At 50.6% G+C, this 24248-nt stretch overlaps 6 protein-coding genes across 14 annotated transcripts; 2 read left to right on the top strand and 4 right to left on the bottom strand.

Annotated features, from left to right (window-relative positions):
• Nucleotides 1–247: 247 nt before the first annotated feature.
• Nucleotides 248–2811, bottom strand: LOC120897484. 3 transcript variants are annotated; one of them, XR_005738533.1, is made up of 3 exons: nt 2334–2811; nt 904–2264; nt 248–311 (listed from the first exon to the last, which is right to left on the bottom strand). XR_005738533.1 is itself a non-coding variant. In XM_040302423.1 (3 exons), the coding sequence occupies exons 1-3, from the start codon at nt 2622–2624 to the stop codon at nt 1074–1076; spliced, it is 1413 nt and encodes a 470-aa protein (XP_040158357.1). In that variant the 5' UTR covers nt 2625–2811; the 3' UTR covers nt 862–1073. The 3 variants fall into 3 exon arrangements, 2 of the variants coding, with proteins under 2 accessions (XP_040158357.1, XP_040158356.1); XM_040302423.1 differs by lacking the exon at nt 248–311 and having other exon boundaries at nt 862–1328; nt 1398–2264; XM_040302422.1 differs by lacking the exon at nt 248–311 and having other exon boundaries at nt 862–2264.
• A 295-nt stretch (nt 2812–3106) lies between these two features.
• On the top strand, nt 3107–4499 carry LOC120895397 (snurportin-1). Its single transcript, XM_040298710.1, has one exon. The coding sequence runs from the start codon at nt 3236–3238 to the stop codon at nt 4373–4375; it is 1140 nt and encodes a 379-aa protein (XP_040154644.1). The 5' UTR covers nt 3107–3235; the 3' UTR covers nt 4376–4499.
• LOC120895396 (terminal uridylyltransferase 4) lies at nt 4467–7447 on the bottom strand. Of its 2 annotated transcripts, XM_040298709.1 has the most exons (3): nt 7173–7447; nt 4953–7094; nt 4467–4922 (listed from the first exon to the last, which is right to left on the bottom strand). In XM_040298709.1, exon 2 carries the CDS (start codon nt 7084–7086, stop codon nt 4963–4965), a length of 2124 nt encoding a protein of 707 aa, XP_040154643.1. In that variant the 5' UTR covers nt 7087–7094; nt 7173–7447; the 3' UTR covers nt 4467–4922; nt 4953–4962. The 2 variants fall into 2 exon arrangements, with proteins under 2 accessions (XP_040154643.1, XP_040154642.1); XM_040298708.1 differs by having other exon boundaries at nt 4467–7094; nt 7173–7446.
• Nucleotides 7448–9498: 2051 nt separating this feature from the next.
• LOC120900072 (isocitrate dehydrogenase [NADP] cytoplasmic-like) lies at nt 9499–19121 on the bottom strand. 3 transcript variants are annotated; one of them, XM_040306609.1, is made up of 2 exons: nt 18985–19121; nt 9499–11012 (listed from the first exon to the last, which is right to left on the bottom strand). In XM_040306609.1, the coding sequence occupies exons 1-2, from the start codon at nt 19096–19098 to the stop codon at nt 9762–9764; spliced, it is 1365 nt and encodes a 454-aa protein (XP_040162543.1). In that variant the 5' UTR covers nt 19099–19121; the 3' UTR covers nt 9499–9761. The 3 variants fall into 3 exon arrangements, with proteins under 3 accessions (XP_040162543.1, XP_040162563.1, XP_040162554.1); XM_040306629.1 differs by lacking the exon at nt 18985–19121 and adding an exon at nt 13389–13520; XM_040306620.1 differs by lacking the exon at nt 18985–19121 and adding an exon at nt 12567–12753.
• LOC120900051 (kinetochore protein NDC80 homolog) lies at nt 13815–22520 on the top strand. Of its 4 annotated transcripts, none has more exons than XM_040306575.1 (3): nt 13815–14265; nt 20390–20482; nt 20574–22520. In XM_040306575.1, exons 2-3 carry the CDS (start codon nt 20394–20396, stop codon nt 22405–22407), a joined length of 1923 nt encoding a protein of 640 aa, XP_040162509.1. In that variant the 5' UTR covers nt 13815–14265; nt 20390–20393; the 3' UTR covers nt 22408–22520. The 4 variants fall into 4 exon arrangements, with proteins under 4 accessions (XP_040162509.1, XP_040162501.1, XP_040162517.1 ...); XM_040306567.1 differs by having other exon boundaries at nt 13815–15822; XM_040306583.1 differs by lacking the exon at nt 13815–14265 and adding an exon at nt 20092–20131.
• On the bottom strand, nt 22419–23894 carry LOC120900078. The gene is made up of 2 exons (XM_040306642.1): nt 23475–23894; nt 22419–23397 (listed from the first exon to the last, which is right to left on the bottom strand). Exons 1-2 carry the CDS (start codon nt 23689–23691, stop codon nt 22595–22597), a joined length of 1020 nt encoding a protein of 339 aa, XP_040162576.1. The 5' UTR covers nt 23692–23894; the 3' UTR covers nt 22419–22594.
• Nucleotides 23895–24248: the final 354 nt, after the last annotated feature.

The following is a 24248-nucleotide window of genomic DNA, read 5'->3' as shown; positions in this document are numbered from 1 at the left end:
AATAGTGAAAGCTACTTAAACGGGTTTCTTTTTTTGGATCATCGATTTGCAAGGGACCGATGCCAATAAATCGAGGGAATGATATTCATTTGCCATGTATCTCCATTTTCGTTTCCCTTGTCCAGGTATAAAATTGCAAACTTAAGTTAGCATTATATGAAATAATAAATTTAGTGAAACCCATCACTTCAAGCAAAATAACACGAAAATTAGTTACATTTTGGCTGTAAACTATTAAATTCTACTTACGTGGAGATTCCAGATAAGCGAATCCTTCTCGTTCAGAATTCATAAAGTATCGCGGAGACAATCTGTATATAGGAAGGTTAAAATAATGCCAGTTTTTAAATAAGCAAGTAAATAAGTAAAAAATAATATAAAAGGTAAAGAAGTGAAAAAGTATGAAAGTAGGAAAATACAAAGAAAAAATAAAAAAAAAGGAAAAAGAAACTAAAAAAGCAAGGAAATAAGAAAATAAAACAGTAATAACGAAGAATGAAAGAAAATAAATAAATAAAAACGAAAGAACAAAATTAATGGATGAATAAAGAATAACATAAGAAAGCGAGAAATTAGATGAGTAAGTATGTAAATAAATTAGTTAGAAGGTAAGCAACTAGTCAAATAAATAGTTGAGTAAGTAAGTGAATATGTAAGTACATATAATACACAATTAAGAAAAGAAGTAATCAGTGAAAAAGTAATTATTTGGTTACATAATAACATAATAAGATAGTTAGTATGTAAATAAGTATGTTAGCAATTAAGTAAGTAAATAAAAAATAATCTCTAAATGCAGTAAAACCTCTGAACTACTTGCCTAATGTCATCAACCAACCTCCACCTTAGCTAAACCCACCATTAACACCATTTGTACATAGATTTATTTCGTGAAAAACTCACCGCAAAAATACACCGAAAGCGCACACAGTTCGATCAAGTAGACGTAAAGAAACCTACGCAGCCAACACCGTGGCAAATAGACACAGCTTCGCACACCTTTATACACCGTACTGACTCACCCGTAGATCCTTTCTCTCGCGTTGATATGTACAGAGGAACTAGAATCAGACTTAGCTACGCTTGAGCTCGCCCCCACTCTCGAGCGCGGCCATCGCCGACGAGGAGCTGCTAACGGACTCACTGGCCGACGCCGCCGCGGCCGCCGTATGCGCATGGGGCGTGGACAGCAGTGCCGTCAGCGTTGCGTGTGAGGAACTGAGTGAGGACATCCGGGGCCGACCGGTGGACGCGACTGCCGGCAGCACCTTCGGCGATTCGAAACCATCTGTTGCCCGCTGCCGTTCGGTGAGCTCCCTGAGCAGCTTCTGTATTTTGGCGTAAATCATCTCCGTCACCTTAAAGCCCTGCAGTTCCCCGGAGCGCCCACTGCTTACCGTGTGATCGAACGCGTTCCGCTCGATCAGCTTCTTCACGTCGTCCAGCGCCAGCAGGAAGAAGCGCCCATTTTTGTTCAACGGTGTCACCTGCCGCTGCTGCAGCAGCCAGTCGCGGTCCTGCGTGTCGGGACAGTAGCGCAGCACCTCGGGATGCCTGTTGGCCAGCCGGTCCCGGAAGTCGGCAATGCCCAGCACGCGGGCCGCCTTAAAATCCAGTATGAACAGGCTCTCGGGCGTGATGACGGTAGTGGGCAGCGCGCACACGGGGCGCGTGCTAGCCGCAGCAGCCAGATTCGAACCACCGACCAGTGACTGCCCCGTCGTCGGCAGGCTTTGATATGGGACGTGCGGAAAGATCGGTCCGTGCAGGAAGTACTGCCGCTTGAACAGGTCCGGTTGGTTCGGTTCGGGCAGCTTGCGCTTTAGCGCCTGGTGCAGCAGGCTGGTGGCGGCACCCGCTGCCGGCGCATTGTCCGTGCTGGAGTCGGAATCGCTCAGCTCCATGCCGGGCGTGTTGGCGCGGGACAGCGAATTGCCCGCCGGCGAGGACAGCTGGCTGCCGTACTGGGCCTTCGTGTTTTCCAGCAGCGAGCAGAACACGCTCTTGAGCGCCTCGTCCGAGATGGCCCCGTCGCCCAGGTTTTCCTTAATGTTGCGTATCGCCGGCACGAAGTACGTCTGGTGAAACTTTTTCACTACCGCGTCCACCTCCTTGTCGAAGTAGCACTGGACGTTGGCCCGCAGCAGCTCGAGCGATTTGATCGCCGCATCGTTCGCCGTCTGGCTCACGAACGAGCGGCCCGTGCCGTAACGCTGCTTGAGCGCTTCCAGCGTTGCCTCGCCGGAAAGAGCATTTCTCAGTTTCTGAAGCGAAGGGAAAAACGAAGGTTAATACATTATCAACAGGCACAAGGAAGAAAAGGCCTTCCGAACCTGTCGAATCCCAGTTTGCACAGCACTGCCTGCGTCCGGTTCGGCAGCGTTTGTTGTTGTCGTCGTCGTGCTGCCACCACTGCTGTTGTTTGTTGATGTTGCTTCTGAGGCACTTGTTGCAACTGTTGCCACTACCACCGCCGTTCCCGCCGAGCCGGGAGCGGAAGTGGCCACCGTGGTGGCGGACGAGGAGGATGATGATGATGCTGGCGGAGGAGGAGGTGGTGGGGGTTGTGGTGCACTGAGCGATGAGGAAGCAGCAGCGCTACGCCAAACACGCTGTATTACCATTTCGTTACGGTGCAGACTCGATTCTGACGTGCGTCACTACGGGAAGGGCTGCTAACGTGATTGCAGGAACGTTTAAATGCTCACTAATTAGGGATTGGCGGGGGGAAATTGTAGGGAAAGTGTGTGAAAATTTGCTGGAAAGGAGATGGTGCTACTTGGTGCCTAGCCTAACTAAGGGCGTACAACAATGCCCCTACATCTATGCAATTGGCACGACAACAAACGGTGCGTTTACAGGGCCGAGTTGAAAGAACGTTGCTGTTTCGCTCCGTGTTTTGTTCGGACACTAGGAACAAAGTGTGTTGAAAGCTGGACAAAATATATAAAAACAGTGAAAATTTTGGATTTTAGTTTTTAGTTAATTATTTAACGACGTGACTCACATTTCTATTGTGAGGATCTCTTTTTTATATATTGAAATCCCTTTGTTTGCTCTGTTATTTGCTTAGAATTAATTATTTTGACCATCGAAATTAACACCCAATCTCACCTTGCATCCTCCCAAAGGCAAAACATCAACAGTGCAATAAAAACAACCCGTAAGTTTGTGCGTGTTTTTTTCGTGTCGTGAATTTCGTTCCTCCACCCGCCACCCGCAGTCCCCGCCAAAAATGTCCGACACTGAGGAACCGGCCTCCCGCTTCATTGACCAGTACAAAAACCAGGGCCGAACGGATGCCATCCTACAGGCGGAACGGAGGCAGCGGCTGCTCGAAAAGCAGAAGCGTTCCCGCGACCTGGAGCTGGATGCCGGTCGGCCCGGTTTACTCGAAGAGCTTGCCGCGGAACCGGAACCACCATCCGGCGACGATTCGATGGAATGCCAATCGGCCCCGACACGCGCCAAGAAACGGGTGCGCATCATCACCTCCAAACTGTTCGCCAACAAGGTGCAGCTGTCCGAGTGGATGCACGAACGGCCGGACGATCTCGACAGCTGGCTGGTTCGGCCGTGCCCGGTAGGGCAGCGCTGCCTGCTAGTCTTTCGGCAGCGGATCGCGATCGCGTTCAACAAGCGCGGTCGCTCGATTGCGTCCGTCCGCACCAAGCTGAACCTGCGCGATGCGATCGTGCTCGACTGCATCCTTGCCAAGGATCGCACCTTTTACATACTTGACGCACTGGTGCTGGCCCAGGTAGAGCTGGTCAGCTGCGAGTGTCAGTTCCGGTTCGCCTGGATCGAGTCGAAGTACCACGAGAACGGGCTGGCGGAACTGCTCGACAAGAAGACGGCGAACGGGAAGGAAGGGTTCCGGTTAGCCATACTGCCATCGTTCGATCTGGCCGATCCGGCGGCGATGGAGCGCTGCTGGTCACACTATCCCGCCTTCCCGGACGATAGTCCCCGGCTCGACGGCTACCTGTTCTACCACAAACAGTCCCAGTACGTGTACGGCAAGACACCGCTCGTTGTGTGGCTGTTTGCGTTCATGCTGCAGGATGTACTGCGGCTACCTCCGGGCGTGGTAAACGGACGGCACCTGGCGGACAAACCGGCCCGTTACACCGGAAACTATGCGGCTTACATTGAAGAGTTCGACCGGATGCAGGCTAACCGGCGACGAAAGCCGCGCAACAAGGGGAAGAAACCACAGCAGATGGACACGAAGGGCGAATCGGGTGGCCAGGATGGTGTGACGCCGGACGCAACGCTGTGGGAGGCGATGGAAGCGGCACCGCTCGATTCGGATGATGACGATTTGTGCCCCACCCGGGAGGAGGATGCAATGCGGGCACTCGAAATGGAGTAGAGGACGTAGAGTGGCCTAATTTAATAACACAATCCAATTGGATGATCTTTTGTGTATGATTGTAAATATAGTAACACGTGACAAAAAAAACTTAACGGCAAAATAATATTTATTTCAACTGAAATATTCGTCTCTTTTTTCTTTTCTTTTTTTGTTGTTGCACTATTTAGACTTCAAACAAGTTCGTACCGAAAACAACGGTAAGCCTTCCCTCTGTACACGTTGTACTGTTGAATGAAAATGTTAATAGTAATAATTAATAATTGTGCTTTCCCGAAACAATCATTCAGCAGGGGGAAGTGATTTAAGCGAACAAACAAGTTGTTTTAAAAATGTAATTAAAACGCAAACAAAATCTCACCGCTTACCACAGGCGTCACTAATGCTTATCCCTATTAGATAACGTAAAAGTAGTACGTTCACAATGTCTATCCTACGTTGCTAATGTGTCGTCAGTTTTTGTGTGAAAATTCTGTGTGAGTCTACATTTAACTTTCGATCGATGGTACCGAGCGTCCGACCGACGAACCCGTAGCCCGTTGCTGTCCTGTATACTTGTTGCTCCCGGTGGTCCCACCTTCACCCCACTAGAGCTTACACCGTTCCCCGGCGGGCCGGTTCTCCTCCGCAGCCGTTTCGCTCCTGCTGGCCGGCTGCTGGTTTGCCTTTTCCTTCGCCTTGGCCAGCATCACCATAAAGTAGCCGCGCAAGCACTTGCGAATGTGCACCAGAAAGCAGGTGTCGATGAACAGCCGGAACGGCCCATTCTTCGGCTGATCGTTCGGGATGCGCAGCTCGATCGCACCGTCGACGGCGACCATCTCCGCCCGCGTACTAAACTGCAGCGCGTGGTTCTTCTCCCACCGCTGTTTGGAGATTTCGATTTCCCGCTGCAGGTCCGCCTCGTTCGAGATGGTGATGCGCTTGCGGGCAATGAACACCTGCCGCTCGCAGGTCAGCTGGTACGTTCGCACCGGGTTCGGCTGGTGTGGTTCTGCCGGTGTGGGTTCCTTTTCTTCCGCCGTGCCGATTGGTTCCACCTTTACCATGTACAGCTTGCGCAGAATGTCCACGATAAAGTCCAGCATACATTCGGCCCACAGGTGCCGGACGCGCTCGTCCGTGATGATGGTTTTGCGCTCCCGGTCCCGGGCCTGCAGGATCTGCTTCACCAGGTACAGCTCGTGCTCGATCGGCGGCAGGGTACACTTATACCAGCATCCGTTCTTGCCCACCCCGGCAGGCGGACCGGCAGTAGAGCTACCGCTAGCGGTACCATTGCTGTTGCTGGTACTGCTACTGCCGCTACTACTGTTGGTGGATGACGATGGTCCCGGTTGCTGCTGCTTTTCAACCACCGTCCCGTTAGCAACGGCACCACCACCACCAGCTGGCTGCACACCGGCAGTGGGCGTGGGTTTTTTGGCAGCTGCTTTCGATTCCTTGGTCGGTTTTGGGCACTTCTGCACGTCGGTAAATAGCGCCACGAGCAGTTTCGCAAACTCGCCGCCCTGAAACCGCTGGCACAGCTCGTACGCATGCTTCAGGCTGTGCTTCATCTGCTCCGCCAGCACGTTCATGCGCAACACCTTGCCCACGTTCACGTTCAGCTCGAACGGGTCCTGTATCGTGATGAACGGGCCGAGCGACAGCTCCGGATAGTTTTCCCTCTCCACCGCCCGATAGTACGGGGCCAGCTCGCGGATCGACTTCTTCTCCAGCTCGACCGTCGAGCAGAGCCGGCCCACGTACGGCGAGATGATGTTGCCCGCAAAGTCAAACTCGGAGTAGTACTTGAAGAAGCCGACCAGCAGCTCGCGCACCGTGCTGACGTTCCACGTTTTGTACTGTATCTGCTGCGGGTAGCCCAGGTTCCAGGGCCCGAACGTGATGCGCGCGATGCCCTGCTGCAGGTCCTCCACGGACGGTATGACGGGCAGCTTGCGCGTCTGCAGGTAAAAGATCACCATCATGATCAGGCAGTAGGAGTTCATCTGATGGTGGGACGTGAGTATGTGGGCACACTGCGCCCAAAACTTCACCATCACCGTCAGCTGGTGGATGCGCTCGTCAAACTTCATGATCGCGTGGATGAACTTGCTGTTGTAGCAGCCGCGCGCATTGCTAAAGTTGATGTCGCACTGGAGATTGGTGCGCACGTGGACCGCCCGCAGCAACGGTACCTTCGCGCCGAGTATCTTCACCTTGCCGGTGAAGCTGGTGTCCCGGTCCATGCGGCTGCAGACCACGTGTATCAGCTTGATCTGCTCCTCGCGCTCCGTCTTTTCGCGCGCGTAGTGGATGTAGAAGTCGAGATCGCTGTCCTTCAGCAGCAGGCCCGACTTGATCGAGCCGAACTCGTAGATGGTGGCCTGATTGTTGGGCAGATTGAGCACCCGGTTCAGATCGTCCTTCACCATGTTCAGCACCATCTCCACGTCGGCGGGTGCGGGCTGCAGGGCCGCGATCAGTGCGCTCATTTCGCTGCCCGGGGCGCACGTGCTCAAGCTTTGGACGAGTGGCTGGAGCAGCATGCTGGTCGGTTCGCCCGCTTCCTCCAGCTGCTTGCGGGCACCCTTCTTGTTGCCCTTTTTCCGATTCATGGAAAGTCTCCGTTTGCGGCCGTTGCGACTTTCTTCCTGTTGCTGTTTCTGCTGCTGCTGCTGCTGCTGCGTCGCCTGCTGGGAAGTGCTTGGTCGTTGGTCAGCCATTTTGATCACTGAAAGGAAAAGATGATTTGTGTTAAGCTTACTATTGTTTGAAAAGATTGTTCCGTCTGCCCTAAGGTCACACATACCCCCTCTCCTGGCAGTGCTTTACCATGTAGCTCTAGCGCTGGCTGTACTTTCGCACACGTTGCAAGCAATAGTTGTACCAGAAACCGTGCAGGATTGTGCCAGGATGTTTTCCAAACTTACTTACTACAGCCTATAGTAGAGCATTTGCGGTGGGAGGTGTGTTTTATTGCGTTATAATGTTTGTGGCTCTAAAATCGCGCAGAACAACACATTGGCTAAACAAAAGAGATGCTTTTTTGTTGCTCCTTCTCGCTTTGACAGCTGTCTTCACAACAATTCACTATAGGAGACCTTGCGGACAGGTAAAAATGACATTTGGAACGAAAATTGTATTTCTTTTTTAATTTTCCGTTTGAAACCTTTGAAACAAAGGTTTGAGTTCGATTTGAGGCAATAAATGTATTTAGCGCAAGAATAAAATATACAAAGACTGGCTAGATTGTAGCTTGTTCTATTAAAACACATTGCTCATCTTTCAATTCACGTACTTACTTATCCGCCGCTACAACCGCTTTGCGGTCTTGGCCTACCTCATGAGTGTCCGAAACCGCTCACGGTCTCGCACCGTCGTCGGCGAATTCGTTATCCCGGCCGTAATGGCGGACTCCTCCACGCCATCTTGCCGTGTCATTTTTGGCCTACCACGCCTCCCCTCTCCTTGTGGTCGGCCTAAAAAGACTTTACGGGCTGGGTCGTCCGTTTCCATGCGTACACTATGGCCAGCCCACCGGAGCCTGGCGAGCTTGATACGCTGCACGACAGTGAGGCCGCCGTACATCTCGTATAGCTTGTCGTAATAACGGCTCCTCCATTGTTCTTCCACACATACGGGGCCAGCATTCTTCTGAGCATCTTCCTCTCGAACGCGGCTAAGAGGGTTTCGTCAGTTTTGGACAGTATCCATGTCTCAGAGGCGTATGTGACTACCGGTACTATATTGGTAATATATACCCAGCTTCGTCCGTCGCGACAGGTTCTTTGAGGTGAACTGGTTTTTCAGGTTGTAGAATGACCAGTTGGTCGCCAGCCTCCTTGCGCGTAACTCAGCTTCCAAGCTATTGTCGTTACTGACCTTTGACACAAGATAGGTGAATTCTGGGACGACTTCAAAAGTGCTTTCACCTATCTGTACGTCACACCTACGTAGGCTCTGATTACTTATTGGTAGGTCCACTGATGTTGCCACCATCAGTTTGGCCTTTGCCTTGTTTATCTGCAGTCCGAGGTTTTCTGCCATCTGCTCATTCCCTTGTTCACGAATCGCCCTCTCTAGCGCCAACTTGAATAGGATATAGGTAAGCCCGTTCCACTGGTGCAGACCTTCTGCCACATAGGAGAACCGCAGACCAATGATATAGATATCATCAACGTACGCCAGGACCTGGGTTGACTTATAGAAGATGGTTCCCGTAGTCTCCACCCTCGAGTCACGGATGGCCTTCTCTAGCGTCAAGTTGGATAGGAGACAGGCAAGCCCGCCCCTGTGACGCAGATCTTTGATGGTAGCAAAAGGCCCTGAGAATTTTTCATCCACCTTCACCTGGCAAGTGACGTTGGTCATAGTCATTCTAACTAGCACTTACCGGGATTCCAAAAGAGATCACAGAGTCGTACAGTTTTACCCTGGCTTTGCTATCATATGGGGCTTTGAAGTCGACGAAGAGGTAGTACGTGTCGTGTATGTATTCAGCCATCTTCTCCAAGATCTGCCGCATGAGTGGTTGATTTTCCGTTTCGGAATCCTCTTTGATAGTTTCCGACTATCTCTTCGACGTGCGGGACAAGGCGATCCTGAAGAATCAGGGAGAATATTTTATAGGCGGTATTCAACACCGTAATACCCCTGTAGTTGTTGCAGTCCAACCTATCTCCCTTCTTGTATATGGGGTAGATGATACCGAGATTCCAATCACAAGGCATCGAATCGCTACCCCGCATCTCAGTACCAATTTGACGAATTTCGACATCAATTCTTGACCCGTTTAAGAGCTGCGATTCCGTCGGTTTCGGGTACCTTGTTATTTTTCAGTGGCAATAGCATGACACTATCTACTAGTGGAGCCAACTGGTCGTTGAGTAGTTCATCAAAGTACTGAGCCCACCGCGAGAGGACCTCTGGCTGGTTACTAACCAGATCTTCATCCAGATTGTCCGAACAATCTTAAGCCTTAGGTTTAACGTTGTTTCGGTGACCTGCTGTCGGGTTTCAATTCAAGGATTTCTTTCAACTTGATCCGAGTGAAAAAAAAAACCACTAACACACTTCAAACATTTCTCAACAGTAATCGCTGTCAATACTAATATACTACAACAATACACTAGCAGTACGTTTCTTATAAATGCCCCAAAAATGGTTTATTTATCTCTCATACCAGTGAAAATCACCTCTCCAATGCTTAACCACGAATACAAATTAATAAGACGACAGGATGTGAATGAATGCACCAAAAAACGCTGCGCTTTGTTGTGTGTGTGTGTGTGTGTTGAAAAGGTAAATGCTAAGTAAGGGCTAGTGGCGAGGGCTTTTGTCCACACACAGCCTCCCACCCAACCAGGACATAAAAAAAAGGTTGCACACTTCCCTCCCTTTAAAGCCGGCTCTGCGTCAACGCGGCCTGCAGATTTTCGCCCAGCTTGTTCATGAACTCGAACGTCTCCATGTAGTCGGTGCGCTTCACGTTCGCCATACCCTTGATGCAGATGGCCAAATCTTTGGTCATGAAGCCCGACTCGATCGTGTCGATGCACACCTTCTCGAGCGTTTCGGCGAACCGCTTCAGCTCGGCATTATCGTCCAGCTTGGCCCGGTGCAGCAGCCCGCGGGTCCACGCGAAGATCGACGCGATCGGATTGGTGGACGTTTCCTTGCCCTGCTGATGCTGGCGGTAGTGCCGCGTCACGGTACCGTGGGCCGCCTCCGACTCGACCGTGCGCCCGTCCGGGCACACCAGCACCGAGGTCATCAGACCGAGCGACCCGAAACCCTGCGCCACCGTGTCCGACTGCACGTCCCCGTCGTAGTTCTTGCACGCCCACACGAACCCACCCTCCGCCTTCATGCAGTACGCGACCATGTCGTCGATCAGCCGGTGCTCGTACCAGATGCCGAGCGCCTCGAACTGCTTCTTGTAGTCTTTGTCGTAAATCTCCTGGAAGATGTCCTTGAACCGGCCGTCGTACTTCTTCAGGATCGTGTTCTTGGTGCTGAGGTACAGCGGGAACTTCCGGTCCAGCGCCACCTTGAACGACGAGTGCGCAAAGTCGCGGATCGAATCGTCCAGATTGTACATGCCCATCGCGACACCGGCACTCTTGTACTCGTTCACCACGTACGTGGTCGGTTCGCTACCGTCGGCCGGCGTGAACTTCATCTCCAGCTTGCCCGGCACCGGCACCACAAAGTCGGTCGCCTTGTACTGGTCGCCGTGCGCGTGGCGCCCGATAATGATCGGCTTCTCCCAGCCCGGCACCAGCCGCGGCACGTTCTTGCAGATGATCGCCTCGCGGAACACCGTACCGCCCAGGATGTTGCGGATCGTGCCGTTCGGCGAGCGCCACATCTGCTTCAGCTTGAACTCCTCGACGCGCGCCTCGTCCGGCGTGATGGTGGCACACTTGATGCCGACGTTGTACCGCTTCACCGCTTCCGCACAGTCGATCGTGACCTGATCGTTCGTCGCGTCGCGATGCTCGATGCCGAGATCGTACGTGTGCAGCTCAATGTCCAGGAACGGGAGGATCAGCTTCTCCTTGATCGAGTCCCAGATGATGCGCGTCATCTCATCGCCCAGGATGTCCACCACGGGTCCGGCCTTGATTTTCGACGCCATTTCGATGCGCTGCGGGAGATGCGGAAGAGTCGGAAGAGAAAGCGAAAGTTACACATTATGTCATTATGACGGCGATATGGAGCCCCTTCCACGCATGATTACGGAACCGACCAAGCAGGTGGAGGAGGGGACGGTTGGATTGGGAGGAAATTTGAATGGATTTAAATGTATGAGCCAAGTAAAAACGGAAACATCACGATATTTGTAGGCAAAAAAAAAAAACAAAGTTATTCGAAGGTTGCCTAAGCCATCCTTCTACTTAACCTACCCATGTGAACATACAAAAAAAAGCTATCTTTAAACTGATGCGCAAATATACAGGCATGAAAACGCACCGAGAATGCTTTTTTGTCCAATTAGACGATGAGTATTTACTTTTTCAACTCAAGTTCTTCATACATGTCTCTACAGTCAAGAGGCAAGAGAGCCTGCGTGCTGTCCAACTGAAGGCCGCGCAAATGTTTCATTGCCAGCAGGCTTTTGCTTCTTCCACGCCACAACCTCGACCTCCCTCTGGGCGATTTGCGCGCATTTCATTATCTCCCGCTCATAACAAGCCCCGTTCCCGCAAGTCAGTCATGGTCATCGAGCGACCATCGTTAATCGAATCCAATCAACAGTCCCAAGAGCTGCTAAATGTGTTGCAGTGTGATGCGTGCATTAGGCTACTTCTGATTAGAGAGACGACTAGCTAACTGTCTTGGTTCGTCCGTAACTACGCATCTGTGCCTTCTTTTGTTGCCACAGAAGCTTGGATGTGCTCGAAACGACATTGTTCAGGTTTATCGCTGGACGACCACGATCCAAACCGTTGTCTCCGGTGGCCCAGAATTGCTGATAAGACCCGATTAGCACAGATGGCATACGCAAACAGGGGTTTGATGTACGCTCCGACCCCTTGTGGATTGCGGGTTTTTGTACACTGGTGGTAATTTCAATGATAACGTTTTAAACTATTAATAGGAACGCCAAAATGAAGTCCGTTGCAGCAATAGAAACAAAAAACATTCAAATTCATTTAAACTAATCGTTTAACGCTCCTCACACTGCTCCAAAGATCGTACCACGTCAGACCACGTAATCACTCCCATGCCAAGGCAAAGGTTCCCGCGCGGGTGCAACAGGTTGTTTGGTGGTGGGTGAGAGAGGAAAAAACCAGTTGGACCGTTCCGACAACACTCCCGGGGAAGGGAGAAAGGGTCGATTATCGCTCAACGATCGGCTTGAGTACACACCCCTCACGGAACGAACGGAAAAAGGGGCTCGAGGGATTATTTAACAGGCCTCCCGTATAGTTTCAATACCACACATCATCCCACTTTCCACCAACCGGCAGCTTCCGCGAGATTTCGAAGTGAAACTCAAAACCTGCGAACAGTTATGTCCGGGACAGTTTGAAAATCTCTTTGCTGGCTTCACGTCCGACTTTCTAGGGGTTTTTTTTTTTGTACCTTTCTCGATAGTTAGAAATCATGCCACCAGCCGCCAGCACCTAGCGAGCACGCACACTCTTGATCTTGGACCTTGACACGTCACTGCAAAAGCCCCATTACTTCCACTTACCACTAATGTATGCTGGCTCTGTACGAACGGAAATCAGAATCACAGCGCTGGCAACAGGAATGCTATGGAAATAAGCTTGCCACGATCAAGCGACACCGAACGATACAACAGAGAGCTACCACACGACACCCGACGACGACGTGACCGCCACTGACCGGATCCGAACGAAGAATGGAGGCACTGTGCCGGCCAAGTCTCGCAGTAGTCTCGCGCGAACGCACTGGTCTCTCTGTCTCTCGCTCGCTCGCGCGGGCCCACCGCATTCCACCCAACGAAAGGTTCGGTACCTTAGGTTAATGCACACACTAACCCTTTCTGCAAACTCTCCTCAACATTTCTGGCTGGTTCCTTGATTTTTGGAGAAGTTATTTTTAAATAACCGGATTCCATAGGCCAGTTGCTACATTGTGATAGGGCAGTTTTTAACCCTCAGTCGCCGAAGACGCTAACATTCTTGCAGATTTGATTCTCTTTTCAGTGAAAAATACACTGGTACTGTGCATTTAACGCTACTATGTATCTATTTTTATGCACAATTGTTTTGCAGTTCATTGTAAAATCAATTGTAGTGTCCAAAACTAGCAAACTTTCCACTCATTACCTCCGACGCCATTATGTAATTGGTACGTGGGGTTTTGTCGACCCTCGAACCCCATTCCCGGCAGCAAATATTGATTAACCTATCAGACCGAAATGGCTTTAAAAAAAACTATTCGTCATGATGATAAACTTTTTTTGTTCTTCTGTCACGCCACAACCGAAAGATAAGACAATTTTCAGCACAGTTACAAGGGTATGGGAACTATGTATGTTTAAGCTTACCAGGGCTATTTGGGTTGGTGCTGAAGACTATTATCCAAATGAATGATTGTTTGTTTTAAGTATTATAAAGTACAGCAGTGTGAACAATTACATACGGCACTGGACGGCACACTGGAGGCGAAAATTCACGGCCCTTACCGGTCTCTTGGTTGTTGGCAAATTACACGACTTTTTTTTGTATTGCTCACTGCAGCTGTGTGTGTGGGCTCGGATTGCATCGGATTGACAGCTTGGGCACAGTGGGAGTTCTCTATCACGGTAGCAAAAAAGGAGAACCTGGCTATTGCCTAAGAATCTTTTAGATGAGCAGCAATAAAATTCATATATTTTAATTAGTTGTTTAAAACTAAATAAAATACTATGTTGGGCATTTTTCAATTGATTTTACAGCATTAAAAATAACATTATTAAATAAACATATTGTTGACAAACATCAACGGTCCGTTCATCGTGATGCTAGTTTGAGCAACTAAACATAGAGGGCGCTGACTTCGTAGAGAGGATGCCATCGATGCCACGATCGTAGGGCGAAATATTTCAACATGACTCAGCCATATTTGCAACTGTTAGCACGAAGACTAACCGAAGAACCACCGAAGGGAAAGGGCATCGACCGTAGCGCCGAGCGGGAACGAGCGAAAGGGTACTTAAGGAACGACGGCTGAAGAAGCGCCCTTTTCTCGCGTACTAAAGTCCCGGAAGAAAGAGTATTTTTTTAACCCTTCGTGTAAATAAAGTGTTAAAAGAACTTTTTTGCGTTTAATATTCGCGGACTTTCAAGTTGAGAAAATTCTGTTGCTCGAGGCAACATTTTAAAAAAATACTCGAGTGCAAGTGCCATTTCAGTGCTTCGTTAGCGTGCCGGAAAGTTCTTGAGGCAAGTCAGAACATTAAGAACCGTGCAAGTGAAGTTTTGTGAAATGGCGCCCAACGATATTCTATGCGTAATCTGCGCCGCGCAAGGCGAAGAAGATTGCGTACTTTGTGACGAGTGTCGTGAAGCCTATCATCCCAAGTGTGTTGGTGCGGACGATTCGGTTAGAAGTCGCGAGTGGTTCTGTCCGAAATGTGCCGCAAGATCCAGCCAGAAGGAGACAGGCTTGCCAACGACGTCATTCCCCAGCGGTGATAACCCGGGGAGCTCCACGCCCACGCATCAGAGGGATATGATGCAGGAAATCAGCCTGCTTTTCGACCAAATGAAGGCACGTATGGAGAAAAGCAGTGAGTCTCCTCAGACCCCGCAGGTCAGAACGCGTTGCTACGCTTGTGAGAAGACGGACGCAGGAAACAAGATACTGTGCAATCCTTGTGGTAGATGGTGCCACATCTCCTGTCTCTCCGAGGACGAGGCGGCATCGATCGCATCCTGGAAATGCGCCCTTTGCACCGTCGCTAGGATGAGGGCATCCACCAACGTTATGGATCGTCTAGTGGATCGGTTGGAAAGACTGGAGCAGAAAATGGTGGTTTCAGCCATGGACCCGCGTCCCTCTTATGGCATTCCGCCACCAAGTTCAACCGTCTTTGGACGTTCCGCTGAGACCAGCCAAGAGCTGTCCCAAAGCCAAGCCTCGGCGAGGCATACAGGTGCGTCCAAGTTGCCACCCTTTTCTGGCAATCCGGAGGAATGGGACATGTTCATCTCAGCGTATGAGGAAACCACCCGCCTTTGTGGATTCACAGACGGCGAGAACATCATTCGCCTCCAGCAGGCGTTGAAGGGTCAGGCGCTGAAGGCTGTGCAACTACGCCTTCGTAAGGCCGAAAACCTGGAGGAAGTTCTAGACACCTTACGCAGCAGTTACGGACGACCGGAACTGATCGTCAATACTCTGCTGGATCAAATAAAAAATGCACCGGTGCCGCGGATGGAAAAGTTGGACACCCTTGTGAGCTATGCCCTGATGGTAGAGGAGATCAGTGCGGCAGTGCGGACCGGAGGCTTAGAAAACCGATACGATGGTCCATTGCTAGAGGAACTTGTCGGACGGCTGCCTCCCATTATCGCATTCTTATGGGGAATGCAGCGTTTGGGAAAACCTCTAGCCAGCTTATCCGATTTTGGAACCTGGATGAAAAGTGCTAAAGAAGCTGCGCTTATAGCTTCTCCAGCAGCGGCGAAAACGGACGATAGACGGAGGGCGAGAAACATCAACGTGCATATCCCGGCTGAGCGGACTGCTCAACATGAACCAGATAAATGTGCATGTGATCATCGATGCAATCAATTGGAGTATTGCGAGGCCTTCCTGCAGCTGACTCCCAACGACCGATGGAAGCTTGTAAAGGGTGAACATCTGTGCAGCATATGCTTGAGGCGCCACCGGACCACCTGCCGAATCACGAGGTCTTGCAACAAGAACGGCTGCACGAAGAGACATCATCCTCTGTTACACTCACCACCCTCACCGGAAGGGCAAAACGGTACCAGGTATGAGTCTAATCTTTCCCATTCTACAGGAAGTGCTGACGAAGTGTTGTTGCGCTATATTCCTGTTGTACTACACGGGCCGAAACGAACGTTGAATACGGTAGCTCTACTCGATGAGGGGTCGTCCGTCACCTTGATGGAACACCGCTTACTAAAGGAGCTCGGACTAGAAGGAGAATCGAAACCCCTTTGCCTAAGCTGGACTGGGGGTCAAAACCGCGAAGAGAGCGATTCCGTAGAGACATCGATCATGATTTCCGGTACGCGTAAGGGAGACCGTCGCTTCGATATGCACGCCGTGCGGACGGTTCGCACCCTGGGTCTTCCACCACAGTCTGCTGATGGATGCGACATATCAGCACGTTATAAACACCTGCAGTCTCTGCCCCTACCATCATACGTATCTGCCGTCCCAAGACTACTCATCGGCATCGATAATTATAGCTTGTCTCGACCCCTGAAAACCGTTGAAGGAGAGGTAAACGAGCCAACGGCAACAAAAACTCGATTAGGCTGGGTAGTGTCCGGTTGTTTCGGCAAAGCAACTCATTCTGCGAAACAACAAGTTGTATCGATGCATAGACTTCATCCGTGTGATTGTCGGGACCTGGAAGCTAGGGTAGAAGCTGCAATCAAGGGAAGCTTTGCGTTAGAAGATGTTCACTCCAGCAACGCTTCGGCATTTATGTCCAAAGAAGATGAACGAGCCTTACTCCTACTACGCACGTATACAAAGCAGGTAGAGGGACGATACGAAACAGGGTTGTTATGGCGCTTCGATATGGTGAAGATGCCTAATAATAGAGGAATGGCTTTAAAAAGGCTGGATTGTCTAGAACGACGCATGACGCGTGAAGTCCAACTACGAACGACCTTAAACGAAAAGATCAAAGAGTATTTAGATAAAGGTTATGCGCGAAAACTGTCACTGGAAGAGAAACAAGCGATCGGTCCCAAAACGTGGTATCTTCCTATCTTTCCCGTGGTAAACCCTAACAAGCCGGGAAAGGTGAGGTTGGTTTGGGACGCTGCCGCCAAATTTCATGGGGTCTCTTTGAATTCGATGCTGCTATCAGGTCCAGATCTACTGTCCTCCCTTACATCAGTACTTCAAAGATTCCGAGAATATCGAGTGGCAGTGGCCGCTGATATACGAGAGATGTTCCACCAGGTCTTAGTAAAGGAAGACGACCAAAATAGCCAGAGATTCCTATGGCGTTGGAATAGAGAACAAACTGAACCTGATGAATATGTCATGCAAAGAATGACGTTTGGAGCGGCCTGCTCTCCCACCAGTGCGCAGTTTGTGAAAAACCTTAACGCAGACAAATATGCCACATCGCATCCTCGTGCAGTCGAATGTATAAAGAGAGACCACTACGTAGACGATATGCTCATTAGTACAGAGACGGTAATGGAAGCGAAAACCTTAGCATATGAAGTAACCAAAATACATGGCGAAGGTGGCTTCCTTCTCCATAACTGGCTGTCTAACTCTCCAGAGGTTTTCAATTATGCCACAGGAAGCACATCTACTCAAAAGGAGCTCAACATCAACGAACTATCTGCGACACAGAAAATATTAGGTATGTGGTGGGACATACAAACCGACTCATTCTGCTTCCGATCGCCTATGCTAAACTCCGAGCTTCTGCAAGGGAATATAGTCCCGACGAAACGTCAAGTCCTTCAGGTGTTAATGAGGATTTTTGATCCCTTAGGCCTCATTGCAGGACTATTACTATACTTGAAGGTTCTGCTCCAGGAGGTCTGGAGAAGTGGTACTGGATGGGATGAGCCAATCCCGTATGAGCTTAAAGAAAGATGGAATGAATGGCTAGCATGTCTCCCGCATCTAGAAACAATAACCATTCCTCGATGCTACCGTAAGTCTTTATCACTAGAGACCTCTAAACTTCAGCTTCACGTATTTGTAGACGCTGGAAAAGATGGTTTTGCCGCTGTGGCCTACTTTCGATTTTCAAGCAAGGATGATGTCGAGATAGCACTCATCGGCGGGAAAACCCGTGTAGCACCTTTGAAGTACTTGTCAGTCCCACGACTCGAGCTCCAAGCAGCCGTCTTAGGTACCAGACTGGCTAAGAGTATAACCAATGCACACCGAGAAAAAGTCATACAGCGTTTCTTGTGGTGCGACTCTAAAGATGTAATTTTATGGATTAATTCCGATCATCGAAGGTACAGTACATTCGTAGCACACAGGATTGGCGAAATATTAGAAAATACAGAGGCAAATGAATGGCATTGGATTTCTACCAAAAGCAACGTCGCCGACGAGGGTACCAAATGGTCGAAGCTGAGCCGACATCTCACGGCCAGCGAGTGGTTCAGTGGACCCCAATTCCTAAGTCGACCAGAATCAGAATGGCCAAAAGAAACTGTAGACGGTCTAGTGACAAATGAAGAGCTGCGAAAAACGATATGCGCTCATATAGTACGAGAACCTGTTTTTAAATTAGACCGTTTTTCAAGGTGGTTAAGGTTACAACGCTCGATTGGTTACGTTTGGCGCTTCATCAACAACTGCAGAATATCGAAGGCAGATAAAGCAAGACGAGAAGTGGGAGCACTAACAATGGGAGAGCTGCAACTGTCCGAGTTAAGCATAATACGCGAAGTACAGCAACAAGCTTTCCACGACGAATATAAAATGCTTCTACACTGCAGAGACCACCCCGATATTAAGCCTCGTTTACCTCCCTCCAGTAAATTATACAAAAGAAGCCCTTACATGGATCAAAATGGAATTTTGAGAGTGAGAGGTAGAATCGACGCTTGTGCCTTTATCAGCGAGGAGACGAAACGCCCTATCATCCTTCCTAAAAGCAACTACATTACCGATTTGATCGTCGATCGATACCATAGGAAGTACCGCCATATGAACCACCTCACTATAATGAATGAAGTACGTCAAATCTACGATATACCCGCTTTGAGAGCAGCGTGTCACCGAGTAAGAAATGGGTGTCAGTTTTGCCGTATAAAAGATGCTAGACCCAGAGAACCGATGATGGGAAATCTACCCGAATGTCGCCTCACACCATTTGCCCGTCCGTTTACGCATACCGGAATTGACTATTTTGGCCCATTCACCGTGGTAAATGGACGTAAAAGCGAAAAAAGATGGGGAGTGTTATTTACCTGTTTAACGATACGCGCAGTGCATATTGAAGTGGCCCACACATTATCAACAAGCTCTTGTATATTAGCACTGCGAAATTTTATAGCTCGCCGGGGCGTACCCAACGAAATCATATCCGATAGAGGAACCAATTTTGTAGGCGCGAGCCGCGAACTTCAGGAAGCCCTAAAAGAAATAGACGTTGATAAGATCGTCGATGGAATTAGCCTTACCAGCACCAAGTGGACGTTTAACCCTCCAGCGGCTCCGCATTTCGGAGGAGCATGGGAGCGGCTCGTTCGGTCGATAAAAAGAACGTTAACGAACATTCAGTTCACTAAGTATCCGACCGATGCCGTATTCAACAGTTGGTTGATCGAAGTTGAGTTTATCATAAATTCACGCCCATTGACTGATGTTCCGGTTGATCGCGAAGAAGACGCCCCTTTGACACCAAATCACTTTCTTGTGGGCTCATCATCCGGTGCCAAACCGATCACCACAGTGGACCCCTCGCCCGAAATGTTAAAAAACACTTGGAAAACATCACAAATATACGCTGACGTATTCTGGCGAAAGTGGTTGGCCAGCTACCTGCCCACTTTAACACGGCGCACAAAGTGGCACGCACCGGTGAAACCGATCGCAGAGGGTGACATCGCACTAATAATCGACGAGACTCTTCCCCGTGGATGCTGGCCGAAAGGACGCATTGTAAAGGTGATCGAATCAAATGACGGTCAAGTACGGCGGGTGCACGTGCAGACAGCATCCGGTAAAGTGCTCGAGCGCCCAGCTGTCAAAATAGCAGTTATCGACGTATCGGACAAATGAAGTGTTGTTTACAAACACTGGGGGGACTGTTGACAAACATCAACGGTCCGTTCATCGTGATGCTAGTTTGAGCAACTAAACATAGAGGGCGCTGACTTCGTAGAGAGGATGCCATCGATGCCACGATCGTAGGGCGAAATATTTCAACATGACTCAGCCATATTTGCAACTGTTAGCACGAAGACTAACCGAAGAACCACCGAAGGGAAAGGGCATCGACCGTAGCGCCGAGCGGGAACGAGCGAAAGGGTACTTAAGGAACGACGGCTGAAGAAGCGCCCTTTTCTCGCGTACTAAAGTCCCGGAAGAAAGAGTATTTTTTTAACCCTTCGTGTAAATAAAGTGTTAAAAGAACTTTTTTGCGTTTAATATTCGCGGACTTTCAAGTTGAGAAAATTCTGTTGCTCGAGGCAACACATATACTTTTTTCACTGGGATTTATTTACAACCGATTGACAGCAAAAATTTTGACAGTTAGGCCGAATTCAAAACGCTTTGAAAGAAAACGTAAACAATTTTATCATCAATCGACGCCAGGACGCTTTCTTTTAATTTTACCATTTTTTCGTCTTTTCCCTGCCGAAATTATAGCATCATGTCGTCCACAAAACGCATTACTATGCCACGGCGCACGCAGGAGTTTGAAATATCGGCTCCACAATCATCGGTCAAAAAGTCCCAAGCGTGAGTTAACGGAACGGTTGGTGGAGCAATTCAGAGGCAATTGATGAACTAACCCCGTTTTTTTTTATTCTTTCCTATTGCTGTCCCTCAGTCGCGTCAGCCGAATCGCGCAACCAGTCCGCAAATCGAGCAAACAGTCTGGGATTGGCCAGTTTGGCGAAAATGGGCGATCGCGCTCGGTAGAGCGCGGACTAAACGCACTGGCCGGGCTGCCCTCCACAGCTGTGAAAAAATCCCTTAACCCACCCAGAAGCAGCAGCGCGACACCGCAGCTACGCACACCGCACCGAAGCGTGTTCCATCACGGCGGACTAAATGCCGAAAACATTCCCTCCTTCTCCATCCCCTCGACCGTCGAGCGGGAACGGTGCACCGTGGAAGCGCGCCCCATATTCGACTACCTCGCGCAAGCGAACGTGCCGGACCTGCCGAAGGAATTTATCGAGCGGGGCAACATCAAGACGATGTCGATGAAGCAGTTTCTCATCATAGTGGCGCACCTGCTGCGCCAGATCGGTGGCCACCGGTACAAGATTGGCACCAACTTCATCGAGGACATTATCAAAGCCATCACCGAGCTGCAGTGCCCGTTCACCGTGAGCAAATCGATGCTGAAAACGCCGAGCGCCCCGCACTCGATACAGCAGGTCGTGACGATGCTGACGTGGCTGATACAGCTGGCGCCCGTGCCCGTCACCGACTGGGCGCCCAACTATCAGCACGTGGCCGAGTTTCCCACCCCCGAGTACACCCAGTTTTTCTTCCAATCGGCCACGGAAAGCTTCCACCTGTGGAATTTGAAGCGCGAGGAAGAGTTCGAGGCGCAGGTTGAGCGGATGGTGGACCGGCTGGTGGCGGCCAAAACGGGCGGCCTGTCGCAGGAGCAGGTGCGCCAGCGGACGGAGCAGATACGCCAGCAGCTGGAAGCGATCAGCGTCGACCGGTCGAACGGACAGATGCGCGAACAAAGCTTTGACGAGGTGCAGCGCGAGGTGGTGGAAAAGCAGCGCATTGTGAAGCAGCTGACGGAAGAGACGAAGCAGCTGGATCGGCAGTTCGAGCGCCAGCAGCAGGAGTACTATCTGAGGCAGGACCAGTACTACGATTGGGAAAGCGCCATCCAGCGGGTGAAGGAGCAGCTGGCCCGCCAGCAGATGACGGCCAAGGAAAGGGACGAGCTGCAGGCGGAGATTGCACACGACCGGAACGTTGTCGCGGCGAAGCGCAACGCCATCGCCTGCCTCGACGGTGAGTCGTCCGATTATCAGATCACGCTATCGCGCCTCATCAAGCAAAAGATTAACCTTATCTCCGAGCTGAACACGAAGCTGTACAACTTCTCCAACGCCATTAAGCCGGACATTGAGTTTACGCCGATCGAGCTAAGCCTAACGTGCAGCAACTATCCCGAGCTGGAGCGGACGCTTCGCGCGCTCGAGCAGCAGCTGACGGCGGTGTTCGCGGAGTACCAAGCGTTGCAGCAGCGGCTTAGCCAGCAGAAAATGCGCCTCGAGCAACAGGTGTCCGATGAGCAGCTGACAATCGAGCCACTTGAAACGAAAATTGCCAAACAAACGGAACGACTACAGCAGCTGCAGCAGCGGCGAGAAACGGTCGTCCGTGAGCTGGTCGCACTGGGGGAACGTGCCAACGAGCGCGGAACGTTGGAGCAGCGCACGAAAGAGCTCGACCAGCGCATCGAGCAGGCTATGGAACAGATGGCAAGCAATCGAAAAGCGATCGTTAAGCTAACGTACGACAAGCAGCAGCTAATGGAGGACGGGCTGGAACGATGCCGACAGGCACTGGAGGAACGGCACCAAAAGTTGGCCGATTTGCGCGAGCAAGTTGATGGCTGCGAGGCGATCATGAAGCAGATTGTGAACGTCTGTGCGAAGAGCAACGAGGAGGAACCACCGTGCTAGAAGGAGTTGGATCGATTGTTGCACAATTTATTTTATTTATCTCGATTTTGTTCTCTCTCCCACAGTCTCCAAAAAGTATAGACTATTAGAAATAATAAAAAAATATATCTTTACACACGTTGATTTAAATTTTCACATAAAATTGGAATCGCATTTGCAACGGCGAGTTGAGCCGAAAGAGTCCCGCTTAAAATTTGCTCTTCACCTCTTCGTACGGCACACAGTTTGCTTCGGCGTACCGGACAAACCGGGCCGAATGCACGATAGCGCAGTCCATCAGCGCCAGTACGTCCGCTTCCGCACAGTGCGCTTTGAGCAGCTCCTTGCCCACGGTGCGCCTGTACAGCTCGGACAGATTGAACCGCTTCTTCGGACCATTCCAGACTGCTGGAGCTGCCAACGGCTTTACACCCTCATCCTCCTCTTTGTCCGTTCCATTCGTAAGCGCATCATCGAACAATCGTTTCCGCGACTTGGTCGGCCTTTGTGGCGCTTTCGCCGACTCATCACTATCGTCGGATGGCTCCGGCGGAGAGGCCGACTGTCTTTCGTTCGGCGAGACGGCCAAATAGTCCCGCAGCACTTGCTTGTACTTCTGCTCCACCCGGCCGCTCTGGGGCGTGGTTTCGTTCTGCTTCTGCCGCTCCTTCAGCCAATCCTTGGACCGCTCGAGCTCCTCCATCACGCGCAGTGCCTGATACTCCAGCTCCGGGATTTCGCTGTCCAGGCCCTCGTTGTTTTCGAAGTACGAGCGATCCACATCGGCCTCAATCTCGCGGAAGGCGGGCAGTGAATCGACGCAGTACAGATCGCCCGGCAGACACACATCGATGCGGAGCAGATGCTGCTTGAGCAGGATAAAGTCAAACCGCTGGCCATTGTGCGCCACCAGACAGACGGGCTTCTGGAGGCGCTCGAGGAACAGCTTCACCATCTCGCCCGCGTTCGCGTCGAACTTGGCCTCCTTCTCGAGCAGATCATTGTACAGTCCTGTAGGGACGGTGCATAGCGACACACACTCATGAATTATCATTAGTAAAACCCCGTCCCGTCCGCCACTCCCTTACCTGTTGCCTGGGACGAACCGAGCGTTATCATGCGGTGCGGATTGAAGCAGAGCGACAGTTTGTGCGTGACGCGCGGCGGTTCGGTGCTTGCCTCCAGCAAATGTTCCCGAGCACAGGCCACCATCGAAAGTTCCGTAATTTTGGTGCGAAAGTGCTCATACTCCGGCAGGCCCGTCGTCTCCAGGTCGAAGAACACGAACGATTTCAGCTCGACCATTCTGTGTGTCGCGAGGGTTTTGCTCCTTCCTGCATGCCGTCCGACGGGAGGGGTACAGTCCGTGGCAGGTTGAACGAGCCTAGCGGCACCTGAAGAGACCGTTACGTGAAGAGACCTGTATTTAAATTGTGAATTAAGTGGTTCTCTCCCCCACCACGAACTGATTTGTTTACGTTTTACGGTACGTGGACGCCGCAAATGCGTTTGACAGTTCGATTGATCCCGCTTCGATCGCCAACTATAAACAGGAAGAGTCGGTCAAAAATCGGCTTTCCCGAGCTCGCCAACACCGAAAATTTGTGCGATTTTCCCTGGTTGGCGACGTTTTTTGTAAGTAATTGTGACGATTTTTGATGATTCGAGCGAGGGTTTGTGAGGGTTCAAGATGACCACCAAAAAGCTCGCGCTGGTGTGCGATTGTTTTGGTGGCCAGATTCAAACTCAACGGATTTAACGGTTTTAGTTTGAATGTTTATGTCCTTTTTAACGATCTCTTCCTCATAACTCTTTTTTCACCCAGAATTTATCCCCAAATATCTCCTCGTGGAGCACAGATT

This window comes from Anopheles arabiensis, chromosome 2, assembly GCF_016920715.1.
Source record: "Anopheles arabiensis isolate DONGOLA chromosome 2, AaraD3, whole genome shotgun sequence".
NCBI classification, from domain to species: domain Eukaryota; kingdom Metazoa; phylum Arthropoda; class Insecta; order Diptera; family Culicidae; genus Anopheles; species Anopheles arabiensis.
This window is presented reverse-complemented; position numbering and strand designations above follow the sequence as displayed.